The 15,783-nt window shown below is 39.2% G+C and overlaps 1 protein-coding gene across 2 annotated transcripts; it reads right to left on the reverse strand.

Annotated features, from left to right (window-relative positions):
- Positions 1-148: 148 nt before the first annotated feature.
- Positions 149-13,725, reverse strand: LOC129170450 (uncharacterized). 2 transcript variants are annotated; one of them, XM_054758052.1, is made up of 3 exons: positions 13,465-13,717; positions 6,641-6,781; positions 149-2,177 (listed from the first exon to the last, which is right to left on the reverse strand). In XM_054758052.1, exons 1-3 carry the CDS (start codon positions 13,562-13,564, stop codon positions 1,987-1,989), a joined length of 432 nt encoding a protein of 143 aa, XP_054614027.1. In that variant the 5' UTR covers positions 13,565-13,717; the 3' UTR covers positions 149-1,986. The 2 variants fall into 2 exon arrangements, with proteins under 2 accessions (XP_054614027.1, XP_054614028.1); XM_054758053.1 differs by lacking the exon at positions 149-2,177 and adding an exon at positions 4,892-6,513 and having other exon boundaries at positions 13,465-13,725.
- Between the last annotated feature and the right edge of the window lie 2,058 nt (positions 13,726-15,783).

Below are 15,783 nucleotides of genomic sequence, written 5' to 3' on the forward strand. Positions count from 1 at the left end.
TCCAATGGGGAGACGTTGTTCCAAATTTAAATGGCATTGAAGACACCTCGCCATTCACATCCAATTACTTAAAACAGTGTTTTATCCAAGAGGAGACGGAGGGCAGCAAGATAATGGACACCTGAGTGTGACTTTTGTACTTTTGAAAAATATTGATCCTTTTATTTATTAATACAATAACTGACCACATGACATGCATTCACTGTACATTATTTTTCTTACAATCATAATGTATAACCGCATGCAATGTGCTCTGAGCAGCAAACTAAAAAAATATATAAATATATCATTTGACCCCCCCACAAAAAAGAGTAAATGAGTGACCTTAATAGAAGAACATATCTCACATGGTGACTTTCTTTGTGTGGAAAATGAGCATACAGTATAAGTGCATTGAAACCTTTATAAAACTAGTCCGTGTCGTTGCTGAAAGGTTGTGTCATTGCAGAGCTTTTTAAACGGTCAAATGTCTACGCCCTTGAAACAGATTGAGAGAGAGAAAGTGTGAATGCTGAGAGAAGCCAAAGACAGAAAGAGTCTGGTCTAACTAATATTTGGTAATGCATCATGGCAAATCATAGCATGCTAATACAGGCGGTCCTTGGGGTACTCCCTTCTGTGTTCCGCAAAGAAAAGCCATCACCCTGGAAGTGAAAATGAGCATTATAAAAAGCTCTTGAGAGAGTAGAGACACCCACCAATATTGGCCGCACTTTTGGTCTTAACCGGTCGACTGTCGCGACCATTGTTAAGAATAAAGATCGCATCCTTGAGCATGTTAAAGAATCTGCTACTATGAAAGCGACAGTAATAACTAAGCAGCGGAGTGGTCTTATTGGCTGGAAGACCAGAATCAATACAGGTATCCCAGTGAGCCTTATGTTGATTCAGGAGAAGGCTTAAACATTCTTTTATTTGTACTTCCTCCTCCAAATAAGCCACAGGGATAAAGGTACTGCTTCATTTAATCACTGTATTTAATCGTTTTATTAATGTATTTTACATATCTTTAATGTGTTCTGTGTACAGTGTGAGTGTTCATTTAAGTATAATTTAGGTATGCGAACAGACTTGCACCAAAACTCAACTTACATCACAGGCTAGGAACCAAATTAGTTTGTAACCCGAGGACCACCTGTAATATGTTTATCTCTTAACTAGCAGGTCACAGTACTTCCTGGTTGATGGAGGATGACTTGTGCTGCATTCAAGACAGTTGGGAAATTCAAGATTTCTCACTCACGTGTTTTAAAAGTACAGTATTGTGTTCAAACGTAAACAAAACGTCTGTTTGTACAGTCTTGACAACAAACCAATTTTTTTTTTTACCTATTTACAGAAATTTTATCAGAAAATATCAAGAATAACCAATAAATGCATGAATGGTTTTGGCGTTTTACACCTGATAGCCTTCCTCATGCGTCCCTAACGGGGAACTGACACATGCTCTCTGCCACGAAAGTGAGTGTACCACTACACTACCGGGGATATTACCGGGAAATTTATGTACGGTAGTTTTTGTGTGCGACAGCATGGTTGTGTGACCTCTTATTACTGCATCTTGGTGAAATAGTTACGTGAGTAATACCTTTGACTTTGAAGCTTTTTTTTCCATCTGAGAGTTGCTCATTTCTGATTTCCCAGTTTTCTGGAATGCAGCACGACTGTATTATTTTTATTCTAGGAGTGTTCCATCTAAAAGATACTGACTCATATTGACAAAAACTGAAATTAAAGTCAATAATCTGCACCTTTATCCAGATTTGCACACCAATGTGCCATCATTGGCACATGTGCAACCTGTCTTGTCGGTTGTATGGACATTTTTTGTAGTAGTGAAAGCTTTTCTCACGGGATTCACACAGTAAATACAAAAGTACCATACTTCATTAAAATCCATTCAGCCTTTGAGATGTAATGCCAAGTGAGTGAGGATGTGACAGTTTTTTTTTCAAATACACTGAGTGAGTTTTTGTCTCCTTCCCATCACAACCACATCCTCAGTATCAGGAGGCTGCCCAGAGTGCAGGCGCACTGTAGTAGTGTGTGGGGTTTCCGCGAGGAGGCGCTGTTGCACAGGTCCGAGTCACAGCAGTGGATGCGGACGCCGGGCAGCTCTTGTTGCTGGCAGTGTCTGGATGTGGCACAGCCGCTGGTCAGGACGATACCCAGTGCAGCTGTAAGGATGGATGGACGGATGGAGGAGACAAGTCAGTCACAGAAGAGTGACTCGCTCAGCAGGAAAATAGCACCAGTAAGCAGTAAATACTGCAAGTGTGTAATTAGGAGGACATCTTTAAGGTACACTACACAAGGGAAGCATTTAACAGACTGCTGTTTGCGCTTAAAAAACAGTGATAGTCCTTTTTGTAATGTCTAAGCGTGCATTAAAACCATAAAAACGTCTCACCAAGGGACATGGCAGTCAAATTACACACACCAACTGCCTCAGTGCTATAATTATTAGCATTTGGAAATTCCAAAACCTGACACAAAGAATCAAGACTTTGTATCACTATATTGAATGTCAGCATTGATGATTTGCCTTGCAGCAAAGTGGAGACTGTGGAGTAAAACACTGTAATTCGTTCTCAGCTTGTGACTGTTAAAGACTTCATTTTATCCAAGAGGACACCAAGGGCAACAAGAAAACAAGGAGCTGCAGCAAAGTGGAAAGTCTATTTCTTTCCAGGGTTTGGCTTTTGGGGACTAATTTTATCCAAGAGGAGACTAAGGGCAGCAAGAAAATGGAGCGCTGCAACAAAGTGGGAACTGTGGAATAGAACAATGTAATTCATTCTCAGCTTCTGGCTGTTAATGACTTAATTTTATGCAATAGGAGACTGATGGCAGCAAGAAAACAGAGCGCTGCAGCCAAGTCGAGACTGTGGAGTAAAATACTGCAATCCCTTTTAGACTTATGACTGTTGGAGACTTAATTTTTAGACTGAGGGTAGCAAGATAACGGACTGCTGCAGCAAAGTGGAGACTGTGGAAACTAACACTGGCCTCCTTGGCTTGTGACTTTCCAGCGCTGAAAGTGCGGTGCAGCTGAATGAATACTTTGACAACATGTTCATCACTCAATGTGATGTTGTCAGCCTTGTCGTCTTAGCCTGCAAAGGTGCCTCATCAGCCCTCTGGGCCACGAGCAGCTCCTCCCAGACTTGTCAAGCGAGGGAACATCTGGATGCTCCACGCTTGTGTGCATCAGCAGCTGACCATCAGCGCCCTGGTTGAGGACGTCCACATCCTCCGTTTGACTTCCCATCGGGCGACTTCTCACGGACTCGGCAGGGCGACTAAAAAGTTATGTAACCCGCCTTGTCGCTAACTGAATATTCACATAACAGAGTAGATGGAGAACATTTGCATTAAAGTACGATTAAAAATGATTAAGCCAATGTCGTCTGGCACGCCACAGTGCATTCATCACCATTTAATAAGCTGCTAGCTTGCCCATAAATATTCCCCTAACTTGAGCACATTATCTGCTTTAGAGAACAAAGAGGACAATATCATCCAGCAACACAAAGAGCCAGAGATAAAGTAACAGTATAGTGTTGAATTCCCGTATGCTTTTGCTAAATTTAGCCAGCTTGCTTGTCATTTTTTGTTTCCCAGAGCTGATACGAAGTAGCGACCTCAGTTAACCAATTAGTTGGTTGCTTCTGCGCTTGCCACCAGCATCTTGCAGTGTTGTTGTGACCTGATTTCAATACTGGTCAATGGTAGAATTAATCCTTTTCAAACACTAACAAACAACAATGGAGGAGAACAACGAGGGTCTCTAGAGTGTACTATACATAATTCCTTCTAGGCTTAGCGGGATGCCAAAGAGAGAAATAGACCTGTCTAACTGCAGCAAAGTGGAGACTGTGGAGTACACTGTAATTCCTTCTTGGCTTGTTGTAGCTGTTGAGGCTTAATTTTACCCAAGAGGAGACTGAGGGTAGCAAGGTGGCGACTGTGGAGTATAACATTGTAATTCTTATAGGCTCTGGGCTGTCGGAGACTGATTTTATTCAAGAAGAGACTGTCGGCAGCATGAAAATAGAACACTTCAGCAAAGTGGAGACTGTGGAGTACTACATAGTAATTTTTTGTAGGCTTGTGGTTTTTAAAGACAGAAAGCAGTATATTAAAATCCTGAATTTTGCACCTTTTCGCTGGTCAGTGTGAGAAGCACAGACAGAGCTGAGTGATGGAGGGAGTTTTTATTTATTTTCTGCATTTGTGGCTCGTATCAGAGGAGTGACAGAGGCAGGACAGTGCCTGTGTGAAAGGAAATAGCGAAAACCCCGGGACTGGGCTGTTAGGTTTAACACCAGGGGCACCCTTCTCCCGCCGTGTTGTGTTGGAAGCAACATTTAAACAACATTAAACATTTTTTTAATGGCCCCTTGCGGACCAATCTGCCTAGCAACAAGTAACCAGGCAAACCGAAGTAATTCTGTTAATCTACGGCTGTATAGAAAATGTACAATAGATGTGTTCCATGTGAAATAATGTATGTCCGTGTGGTTTAATACATCCTGTTATTTGTAGCCTAGAAAAATGATTTCCCAACCCCCCATCGATTTTTCCATATAAAACTACCACTTGTTCAAATGTAGTAATATACAATATGTTGTAGTACAGTCATGAACTAGAATTATCTAATTATGTATTATGTATTATTATGTATTATTAATTATGTATTATTTAGCGCAGTATTGTGTATTATTTAACCGCAAAGAGGACATAGTGATATGGAAGAGAGGCTGTTATTTCCTGCTACAGTTGTCCCTCCACACTTGGCGGTTCGAATTTTGCGACTTCACTCTATCACGGGTTTTCAAAAATGAATTTATTAATAAATGCCGCTGATTATGTTTTTGGTTGAAGATGGCCTATTGCTAGTAAAAAAAATGCATTTTGAAGCATATATGTATATATATATATTTTTTCAAAATTAAGCATTTTCAAGCATAATAATGGCTACATGAACTAAAATACAAATATAAGGCATTCAGAAGATGCATTTAAAGATGTGAATGACATGTATTATTCTACACTGGTCACAAGGTGTCAGTAATGTTACTGTAGTGTTCGGTGAGACACACAAACACCAGACTTGATCGCCGGAACGACAGGCTTTTATTGCAGGTTTGAATTATCTCACAACAGGCACAATAATCCACACGGGCTACTGTTGCTGCAGTAACCCACGCCAAGCTAAAACTGACCTCTGAACCGCTGACATCACTTCCTGTTTGCCTCTGTTTCCAGTCCCCTAGGTAACATATTTCTAGTGAGTCTTATGTATGTTTTTATTGGCTTATTTATATTTTACTTATTATGTGTACCATATTGGGTCATAGGAGGTGACTATTGGAGTGTTATTTCATGGCTAGAGGACTCTAATCATGTTAAAAACTGTATTTAGACGGTCGTAAACTGCTCTTGTGTTCTCTGGTAATGGTAATGGTTTAATTTATTTGAACATGCATGCAAGTTACATTGGAAAACATCACATATAACACAGTTCCGCACATCCGAAAGGAGTAGGAAGAAGTAAAGCTAATTTAATCCTACCTTCCATCCATTTTACATCAATTGCAATGCACTTTTTTCACTTCCTGTATTCCAAATGCACTCTCTTCTGGTTGAATACGTAGGAAAATGATAAGGTAATGTAATAATGTGGTCAAATAGTATTGTCACAAATTTCTTGTCACCGTAACTACTTCATATGACAATCACAATAAATAATATGTATGAAGCAGACATAACAACATAGTTTGATAATGGGTGAGTATATTATAAATAAGGAATCCTACTCTGCGCACATTCACTTATCACGGTCGGGTCTAATCGCGATAAAACGAGGGAATACCGTATACCTGAAAACTCATAATACTCCATATAGTGGCTTAATTTTTTTACTTGAAGAATAATTTGGAGTGCATGAGAAAATGGAAGGGAAGACAGCTCTATTTGACCACGTGGTCCTGTATTAACACGTATGTTACAATGCAACCGCAGCAACAGAACCAATGTTGTCATAGCGGTCAGGAGCAAACTGCTCAACCAGCATGAATACCGCTGATTCATTGTAAACAACAGTAGGCCAAGTGTAACCGCCAACAGCTGAGTAGCAACATTTTAAAGGTAAATAAAGCTGGTAGATGCTGTCCAATCATGGCACTTTAAATGCAGTTTCTTATGAGGTTAATTAAACAACTACATCAGCCAAAGCTGTCCATGCCGATGTTTTTAGACCCATCGCTAATTCCAGGCCTGATGGTTATTTTTTACACGGCAACTATAAGAGACTCAGCGGTTAATTGATTAGTGACATTAATTGGAGCATTCACGGAAAACACTTACTGTAACCGTGTGTGTGTGTGATGCTCGGCTAAATTCTCACGGGAACACAACCTTCTTCACGACCCTTCAGTAGTCATTATGAGCACTGCTTGATGGTTTGATACTTTGAAGATTTCAGGGGTCAAGGGAGACCATGTGAGGCTGCAAGTGAAAATAAAACATGTGGAATGGAGGTGTACTGGGGGCACGGGTCAGAGGAGGGTAAAAAAAAAAAAGACTGGTAGTTGCTTCTAGTCATTCATTTGCTTTGAAGGAGTAATTGACTCACTGCTCTCTGTCTTGATACAGAAGCGGTGCTTGAAGCCCTTGTGTGAGTGGGTGCAGGTGAGCACCTCCGGGTTGGAGCAGCCCACGTCCACGTAGCGCTGGCCCTGGATGATGTTGCAGCCATAGCACTGCAGACCCTCCACTGCACAAGACAAAAGACAAGGATGACAATGAGGTGATACTCTCATTCCTGCTAGTGTGCGCCTGTGGGAAAGGCAATAAGCATAAATAATAATAATAATACAGTTGTTATTGCTGCAGGAGCACACTTAACAAAACGGGTGACATAATCAAGTCTAATATAAGTTGAACCCTACATGACCGTTGGCGGCTTTGTGTTGTATAATCAGAATGGATCCCCGCACATTCGTGATTCAGCATTCACAGCAAATCTGCTGAGTTTTGGCACCAAAAAAAATAAAAAAAAATATATATATATATATATATATACAGTATGTATTTTAAATTCCAAAAATAGGCAGTTTTTTCCACAGAAAACACATTTCATTTGTCCTAATTTGGTAATAATTGATAAATACGTGATAATACAGTTACCATAGTTGTGTGCTGCCAGGTGTAAAAGTGTTTTGGTGCGGAAGCGCTAGCTTTGAGAGTCAAGCCAGACTCAAAACTTGCAGCAAGGTCTGTCTCGTGGTAATATATAAATTAATCACGCGATCAATGAAAATGAAGTCAATCATTTTGCCGGCCTCCATATATTGCCATGTGCATGCGTATCTGTTTTCCTCATCCCTCGCCTACAAACAGGCAGAAAGAGTGGCCTAGTGGTTAGCATGTTGGCCACACGGGCAGGAAATCGGGAAGATCTGGGTTCGATTCTCATGGGTTTTCTCTGGTTACTCCGGTTTCCTCCCACATTCCAAAAACATGCATGTTAGGTTAATTGGCGACTCTAAATTGTCCATAGGTATGAATGTGAGAGTGAATGAATGTTTGTCTATATGTGCCCTGCGATTGGCTGGCGACCAGTTCAGGGTGTACCCCGCCTTTGGCCCGAAGATAGGCTCGAGCATACCGGCGACCCTAGTGAGGATAAGCGGCATAGAAGATGGATGGATTGAAATGAGCCACAAAGTCATACAGTTTTGTGTAATGAAGTGATGACATGTAAACAAAGGCGTAAAGCAGCAGTGCCCTAAGTGACCCAAGTAAGGCAGTTTAATAAAAGCAGTATTTTGCACAGTTATTTCAGGAGAAGATCATCTAAAAGTCAAAAGGATTGGCCTTCAGGCTTATTTTCTTATTTACTCTCATCTTGAGTGACAACCATTAAAGACGCACTGGTGATCGTCTCTTCTCTTCTCAAGCTTTGGCCTGACTCATTTTAAAGCCGTGCCTCTTAGCAGTCTGCACACACTGTATACGACCATACAGGCGTCCTTCTCGACTGATGAGTCAAAGGATTTGCCCAAAACAGCTGGAAGGCACACATCAAAAAACCCCTCCAGCAACGGAAATATAGATCTCTTTCAGGAATCACCAAGGTTCTTTTTATGATTTGCTCATCGCAAGAAAAGCGCGGCCCAAAGCAACCAGCAGCTTAAAAAGGGGTTGTCTGTGAATTCAAACCTATCTACACACCTGAGCCCGACCCGCCAAATCCCGCACACACAAGATTGAAGATCAGCTTTTGGTTGAAAGCAATCCGCCGTCTTTATCTGCTGCTGCGGTGGTGATGGTTGCGGCCCCGTGGAGGACACGAGCCTCTTGCTGCCTGGCCTCTGCTAAATAGCTCAAGCTCGGATGGAGCTTTCAGGAGGAAACTAATCCAGCTGCAAATGCTCTTACAAAAATCACTTTTAGAAATCTGCTGGAATCAATGTGAAGCCATCCCGGCGACTTTAAAAAAAACATTCAGGAGGGATGTGTCATATTCACCCTCTTGGCTGATAAATGCTGCTATCATCAACCTGCATTTCCTCGATTGATCATAGGGGAAATTACCCATCGGGTCGTCAATTGCCTGTCATTTTTTGGAAAATGTAAGATTTAATAGAATGGAAGAATATCTCTCGGAATGTTCTGAACTCCTGTTTCCATGCTTGTGTTGTTGTGAGCCTGAATCAACAGCAGAGGCTGGTTGCAGCCAAGTACAGCACGAACCAGTTGTTATTAATCAACAATCAATACCACACTGCCAATTAATTCTTAACAAGTAGTCAATTGATTATTATCACCAGTAGGAAATAGAAATAGTCCGCACCAGTGGACTATTAGACTGTGGCCAGGCAGTGCTTTGAGTAAAAGTTTAACAATCATAAAAAAGTGTAAAAAAAAAGTTAACCACTTAAAAAAGGTGTAAAGTTGGATCACATTTTTTCCCACAAAACAAAAGTCTGTCAAATACAACCACTGCCATTTAAAATGCCATGTAGGGTCTCTCGTGTAAAAAGAAGTGAACTACACCTGGCTAGCTAGCTAGCAAGCGGCTAACGGTAGACTGAAGCAAACCACGGTTAGGTCAAAAATATGACAAAGTAGCCCAAAAATGAAATAAAAGTCACGTCTGAGATGCACATCATGCATATTGTTAATTGTCTCACACGTGTAAAAGGAAGTTACCGTAACAACTCAGGTCATTTAAAATGTCAACAGCTGCCTAGCTAGTTAGCGGCTAATATTTGCAGCTAATGTTAAGCTGCAGCAAACTACTGTCATGTCAAAACAATAAAACACTCTTTCAACACTATATTAACTCATTCAATCCCAGCCATTTTTCAAAAAACAACCCCACCAGTACCGGCCTTTTTAGATGATTTTGACTGATCTTTCAAGGCACACAGAATATTGTGTTCGATGGCTATATAAACTTGGATCCTACTAAAAGAAAGATTAAACGCCCGTCTTTCATCAGAAAAAAAGTGTATTTCTACCTTTTTCCGTTCTTTAGTAATCAGTAGTAGAACATAGGTAAGTTTCAGGAAGATATCAGTTCCCAACGAGACAAGGGAGAAAACCAGCTTTTTGTGAACAGGCACATTTCAAGCATAACTTTCACTTTGACACGAATATTATTTGCTTTTGTGACAGCTCAAATATCTAAACAACTATACCAACGTAAACAACACAAAAAAAGGGTTGTTTCACATCAGAATAACAATTTATTTACAAACACCATTAACTATTCACAATTTTCACTTTTGGAACTGAACTATGTGTGCGTGTGTGCACCCGTGTGCGTGCGGGTGTGCATGTGCATGTGTTAAAATTCCCTATACAATGCGTAACCTTCTGCACGCTACACTCCTCCTCGCTCTCTCACTTCCTCCTTCTTGTCATGTGTGATTCTTCCATTGAACGATCCCCTCACGACCGCTTATGAAATGCACTTCTGCTCACCTTGCGGACATTTTTATGGCTTAAAAGTGCTCTGAAATGTTAATGCGTTAGTGCAGAGTTGCAGCGTCACCTCTTTTTGGCTCTCGCGCAAAAAAACGTAAAAGACGTATAAATACGTTGTTGGACTCGGGCGTCCGGGATTAGAAAAATGTCGAAGTACGTCATTGGTATTGATTGAGTTGGATTGAGTCAATCGCAGGGCACACCACTGTTATATAAAGGCAATAAAATACTCTTTGAACACTATCGTAATAAAAGTAGTGAAAAAAAGGTTAAAAAAGAAGTCAACCACCGATTCAAGTCAACAGCTAACTTGCTTAAAAGCATATCTCCCTCAAATTGACTTCAAGTTGTGAATTGTACCATCTTAGCAGCGTCGGACTCTTCAGGTTCAAGTACTTAGTGCAGTAATAAGTCATCAGAGTGGTGGGAATGAAAGGGACTTAGCGTTTGCCGCATGTAAATGACGGTCATTTACATGCGGCAAACAAGCTGATTTAACTATTCATTAGCATGCAATGTTGCACACTGGCAGCACTCATGAAACATTGAGAGAGCTGCCCCCCTTATGAGCATTTGTCAACATAATGAGGACTTACTGGAGAGACACTGGACTCCCCCCAGATGTAATTTATTGTGACTGCACAGCAGGTTCTCTCCTGGCAAACATTGATTAATTATAAAGACGTCTCAAAGCAGCGCTACCTCAGTCGGATTGACTGTCAAGATAACATGTTTGGCACACATGACCGCCAAAACAAATTGTTTTGCTATGTAATCATTTTCTCTAATGAGGAAGGAAGGTGTGTATTAACGCTGGCCTGTCTAATTATCTCAAGCAGGGTTTCCCAAACTTAGGGGTTGCGGGTCCATTTTTTGGGGTCACTGATTGTCAAGATTAAAATGGTGTTTGCTACTTTATTGATTGTCAAGCATGCATACAGTACAGTGTCTTGGAGGGTATTCTGCGACGCAAGTTGAGTGGGTTAGCGAGCTGTGTTGAGTGGAAAGCCGAAGGTTTGTATCACCATTGTAACTTAGGCTAAACCCATAACCTGGTCCCGACCAGGTTATGTCCAGGCTTTCAGCTTAAAATTGGCAATGAAAGTGCCACTGTTTCACTGTTTAGCTGATCGGGAGATGGCGTCACCATTTATTTAGAGCCTCCGTCGCCCCCAAGGGGACATGGAGAAAAAAAAATGGAAAAAAAGAGCATTCCCTGATGATATTATGAATCTATAAGCGAGATACATTTTCAGCCGAGGGAATACGATAGATATGCTCACACGAGCACCAGGAATAAAATGCAACAGGAAATATTCATAATTAGGCCGATGTTAGCAGACGTAAATGTCACAGCAGTCCTCGCGTGAGAACTCGGATCGTTAGTCTTCTCATATTAAAATATTTGCTGGGGAGTAAGCACTCCGAGGCATCAATCAACTAAAAGAAAACACGTGTATATAAAAATTGTAGGAAAGAAATTAAAAAGGTCGCCACAAAAGCCGTCAACACTGCCATCTAATGGTCACCACGAGATACAACAAGAAGACATATTTCTCAGTTTAACAAAACGACAGTCGTTGCTCCAATTTGTTTATTTTTTAAATGGTTAAGTGCTAAAATGTCAAAGTTGTGCAGTGTTGAGCATTACATGCTCAGCATTATTCTGTCAGCGGTCCTTTCTTGCTCTATTGGCGGCGACAGTGTTGGTTTAGTAGTCATAATCTTTTGGGAACTCCTCATAACGTTCCATAATAATTACTTAGTTATTTTACGTAAAATTTTGCCTTGTAGTTGCTCAATCAGTATTTATACTGCTACTGTACATGCTTGACCAGTAGAGGGCACTGTGACACTGCTAATGGGACCAACAGAGGCAGCGTTAGAGCTAATGGGACCAACAGAGGAAGAGTTAGACGCTTGGGAGATAAAGCTAAATGGAAAGCTAAATTATACAACCCGGTCAGAGCGTGTGATTAATGTTTATGAAGAGTTAATAGGCCTGCTTAATTCTACACCACCCACAGAACACTACCTCTTTTAGAAGAGTCTAACGACGACGACGATTTGTCCTTTTTTTCAATAACTCCTCCTCCAACTCCACCACAATGATGTATGCTCGACCACTCCTCTTCAAAGGTAAATAACATTTATCATTACGTATTATTATATCACTTTTATTATTGTTTTTTTCATTAATTATCCTCGTTTAATATTACTACTGCATCCAAACTCATATTTACATACATACACATATACTGTATATGTATACACGTACATGTAGTACCTATATCATCGGTAATATTACCTTTTCCCCTACTTAAGAACAATTTGACATAAGAACCGTCGTCTGGAACCAATTGTGTTCGTAAGTTGGGGACCTAGTGTATATCTGTCACAAAATAAATACATGGGTCATGGAATAAACGAGATGGCCATGAAATAAATAAATGAGTGATGAAATGTATACATTTGTCATGAAATTAAACCAATATTTGGATTATTTCAGATTACATTTCACAATGTAATTATTTATTTGGACAATATAATGAATAATTTCACATTTGAGTTGGCTTTATACAAAAAGGTATGTTATTACAGCATATGATCATTTTCATGGTTTTGTCAATGTGACCCAAATTCTGAAATCCTGTACCCTCTAGAATGTTATTTTATGGTGTTAAGCTCGTTACGTAGCTACGAATTCACCACCACCACCACCACCACCACCACCACCACCAACAACCTAATCCTGTATTGATCTTTTTTATTTTTTTAAATTCAATTTAATATTCTGGATTACTATTTTCCCATGTAAATATAATTTTGTTTATGCATATTATGTAATTCCAGATAGCGTCCTTGTGTAATCCCTTTTTAAACGACATTGTTCTTGCAATTCGCCGCCTCATCTCATTACCTCCGTTTAATGGACTTTTCCTTATTGACAAACACAGCGTCACGAGGTCCCTGGAGTTGTTTTTTCTAAAGACCAGAGGTGATGTAACTCCAGAGCAAACAATGCAGCAACGGCGTCGTTTTGCTCTTTATAATTTGTCATTGTTTATTTGCCCGCCCCCCTCCAATCGAAACAAAAGGTTACAGCAAAGCCTGTGCAGTCAAGTCAATTGCTATGACTCTATGGGGAAATTTAGGTTGGCAACTATGGATATTTGGCATGGATTTGGAATTCCCGGGTCAGTTACATGTGGAGCAAAGGCGCATTTGCTGGAAATGTGACTGTTCATCATACAGTACATACTCTGGTGGTGCATGATAAAAATGCATATAAATCAGCTTTGAAGTGGCACGTTTTCCTAAACAAATACACTTTTACAAGAAGTAGCAAAAAATACACTATTGCCTGCACAACTTTTGTATTGCATAATGGATTTATTTGCCCTTAAGCCTATAAATAAGCCTATAAATAAAGATTAAAACAAGCGAATGCATCTTACTGACCTTGTGTCAAGCAGAGCGCCAAGATAAATCCAAGCCCATACACCAGCCAGGTGTGTAAAGTCATGGATGCAGCACAGTAAATATAGTGAGCAGCTCTCATTTACTTAGTCCCGCTACTGTTTCAGAGCTGGAGATCTCTGTGCCACTTTTGGGAGCAACTGCCAGCGAGAGCGTACGGGCGAGGGAGGGGAGGCAGCCATGCAGGCAGGGAGCAAGGCAGGGAGGCAGGCAGTCAGCTCAGGCAGCCACTCAGGCAAAAGAGATGATGATGATGATGAGGAGGAGGAGGAGGAGAATATGTGAGTGAACTAAATAAATGAATGTCTTACTTGGCGCTCATTCTGAGGCTGCAAAAAAAGTCCTCTCATCAAGAAGATGAATGGAGCAATCAATTAGGATTAATTCCTGATTGCTTCTATGTTACAATGTGTTAAAAGCTCTAAATAGGATGGTGGTTGTGTGTGTGTGTGTGTGTGTGTGTGTGTGTGTGTGTGTGTCAAACATACTTGCAAACATATAAGGCAGGTTATCCACGCTCACTTGCACACTGGCGGGAGTAAATTCTATCTAATCAAGAATTAAAAAGTAAATCCTTTCTAAGAGACTGTAATGCCACCGGATAAGGCAGGCTTTGTGCTAAGCTCCCTACCCCGACCAAAGCCCTGTTAGATAGACAGATCCTCACTCACATTTTTTTTTTTTTTTTTTTTTTTACCTCCATATGTTTGCATCATGCGGATTTCACTCATTTTTAACAGACTCATGGAATAAATAAAATGGCTATGAAATAGCTAAATTGGTCATTAAATCAATACAAATTTCCCTGAATAAATATGCCATGAAATAAATACATTTATAATGTGATGAATTAAAGGCTTTTGAATGAATGAAATCACTAAATCGGTCATGAAATCAATAAATTGAAAATGAAATAAATAGACTAATCATGGAATAAATAAAATGCTTATAACATCAATAAACCGGTCCTGAAAGAACAACATTTGTCCTTAAATAATCAAAATGCTCATTAAATAAATAAATAAATCTGTCCTGAAATTACAAAATTGGTCTTTAAAAATCAATAAAATTTTCATTTCATAAATATTTCATGAAAAAAAATAAATCAGTCATGGAATAAATAAAATGCTTATGAATGAAATCACTAAATTGATCATGAAATAAATAAAATGTTCATTAAATAAATAAACCGGTCCTGAAATAACATTTGTCATTAAATAATTAAAACGCTCATTAAATAAATAAATACATAAATCAGTCCTGCATTAACAAAATTAGTCATTACATAAATAAAATGCTCATTAAGTAAGCAAAGGTGTAATAAATAAATGAGTCACAGAATAAAGAAAATGGGCAATAAATAAATAAAAAAATTGTCATTCAAATAAACACAATGGTAAATAACTAGAGTGTTCATAAAATCAATAAAATGGTTGTTAAATAAACCAGTCAGTTCTGGAATACTGTAAATAAATAAATTCTTAAAAAAATAAAATGGTCATTGAATAATTCAGTCATGGAATAAATACATATATATATATATATATATATATATATATATATATATATATATAGTATATAAGGCTGTCCTGAAAGAACTAAACTAGTGATTAAATCAGTAAAATGCTCTTGAAATAAATACATGTGAAATAAATAAATGAGTCACAGAATAAAGAAAATGGGCAATAAAAACCATATGACTATAGTAATAGATAAATTGTTAATTGAATCGTTAATATGGTTATTAAATCACTAAATTGCTCTTAAAATCAATAAAACAATCATTAAATAAATAAATGTATAACTAAATTAGTCATAGAATAAACACAATTGTGAGCGAATAAATACATTTCTCATGAAATAAATAAATTGTCATTAAATAAATAAATCCATTGAATACATAAAATGCTCATTTATTTTTGCACATTTTGTCATTTGTCTTGACGTGCTCTCTTTGTCTTTCTGCACACTTCGCCGCGTTCTGAGTTTGTTCCCTTTCTGCTTTTTATTGGTGACTCATGTTTGGGAGTGCATGTGTGTGTGAAAAGGAGAAAACAAGGAAGGCGAGACATGCCAGCAGTGTGAAAGCATATGGTGACCAGATACCGTTAGGTCTAGTTGACACTACATGTCACTTGGTTAGATGCGCACGCTAACCTAATGAAATGTGATGCGATGTGAGAAATGTTCCTCAACAAGCAATACAATAATAAGGCTTATTATTGTGCTTTGCAGAATGTCCGGATGGACACGATATTTCCTCAAAAACCAGACTGTTATAGTACCGTATATACCCCCAAG

Source organism: Dunckerocampus dactyliophorus, chromosome 17, assembly GCF_027744805.1.
Source record: "Dunckerocampus dactyliophorus isolate RoL2022-P2 chromosome 17, RoL_Ddac_1.1, whole genome shotgun sequence".
Taxonomy (NCBI): Eukaryota; Metazoa; Chordata; class Actinopteri; order Syngnathiformes; family Syngnathidae; genus Dunckerocampus; species Dunckerocampus dactyliophorus.

Excerpts from the sequence above, each read along its gene's own strand:
- LOC129170450 (XM_054758052.1), bottom strand. The coding sequence starts at position 13,564 with ATGAGAGCTGCTCACTATATTTACTGTGCTGCATCCATGACTTTACAC. Across the intron at positions 6,782-13,464 it reads GGCGCTCTGCTTGACACAAG|TGGAGGGTCTGCAGTGCTAT; the intron begins GTCAGTAAGATG and ends TGTCTTGTGCAG. Across the intron at positions 2,178-6,640 it reads CTGTATCAAGACAGAGAGCA|CTGCACTGGGTATCGTCCTG; the intron begins GTGAGTCAATTA and ends CCATCCTTACAG.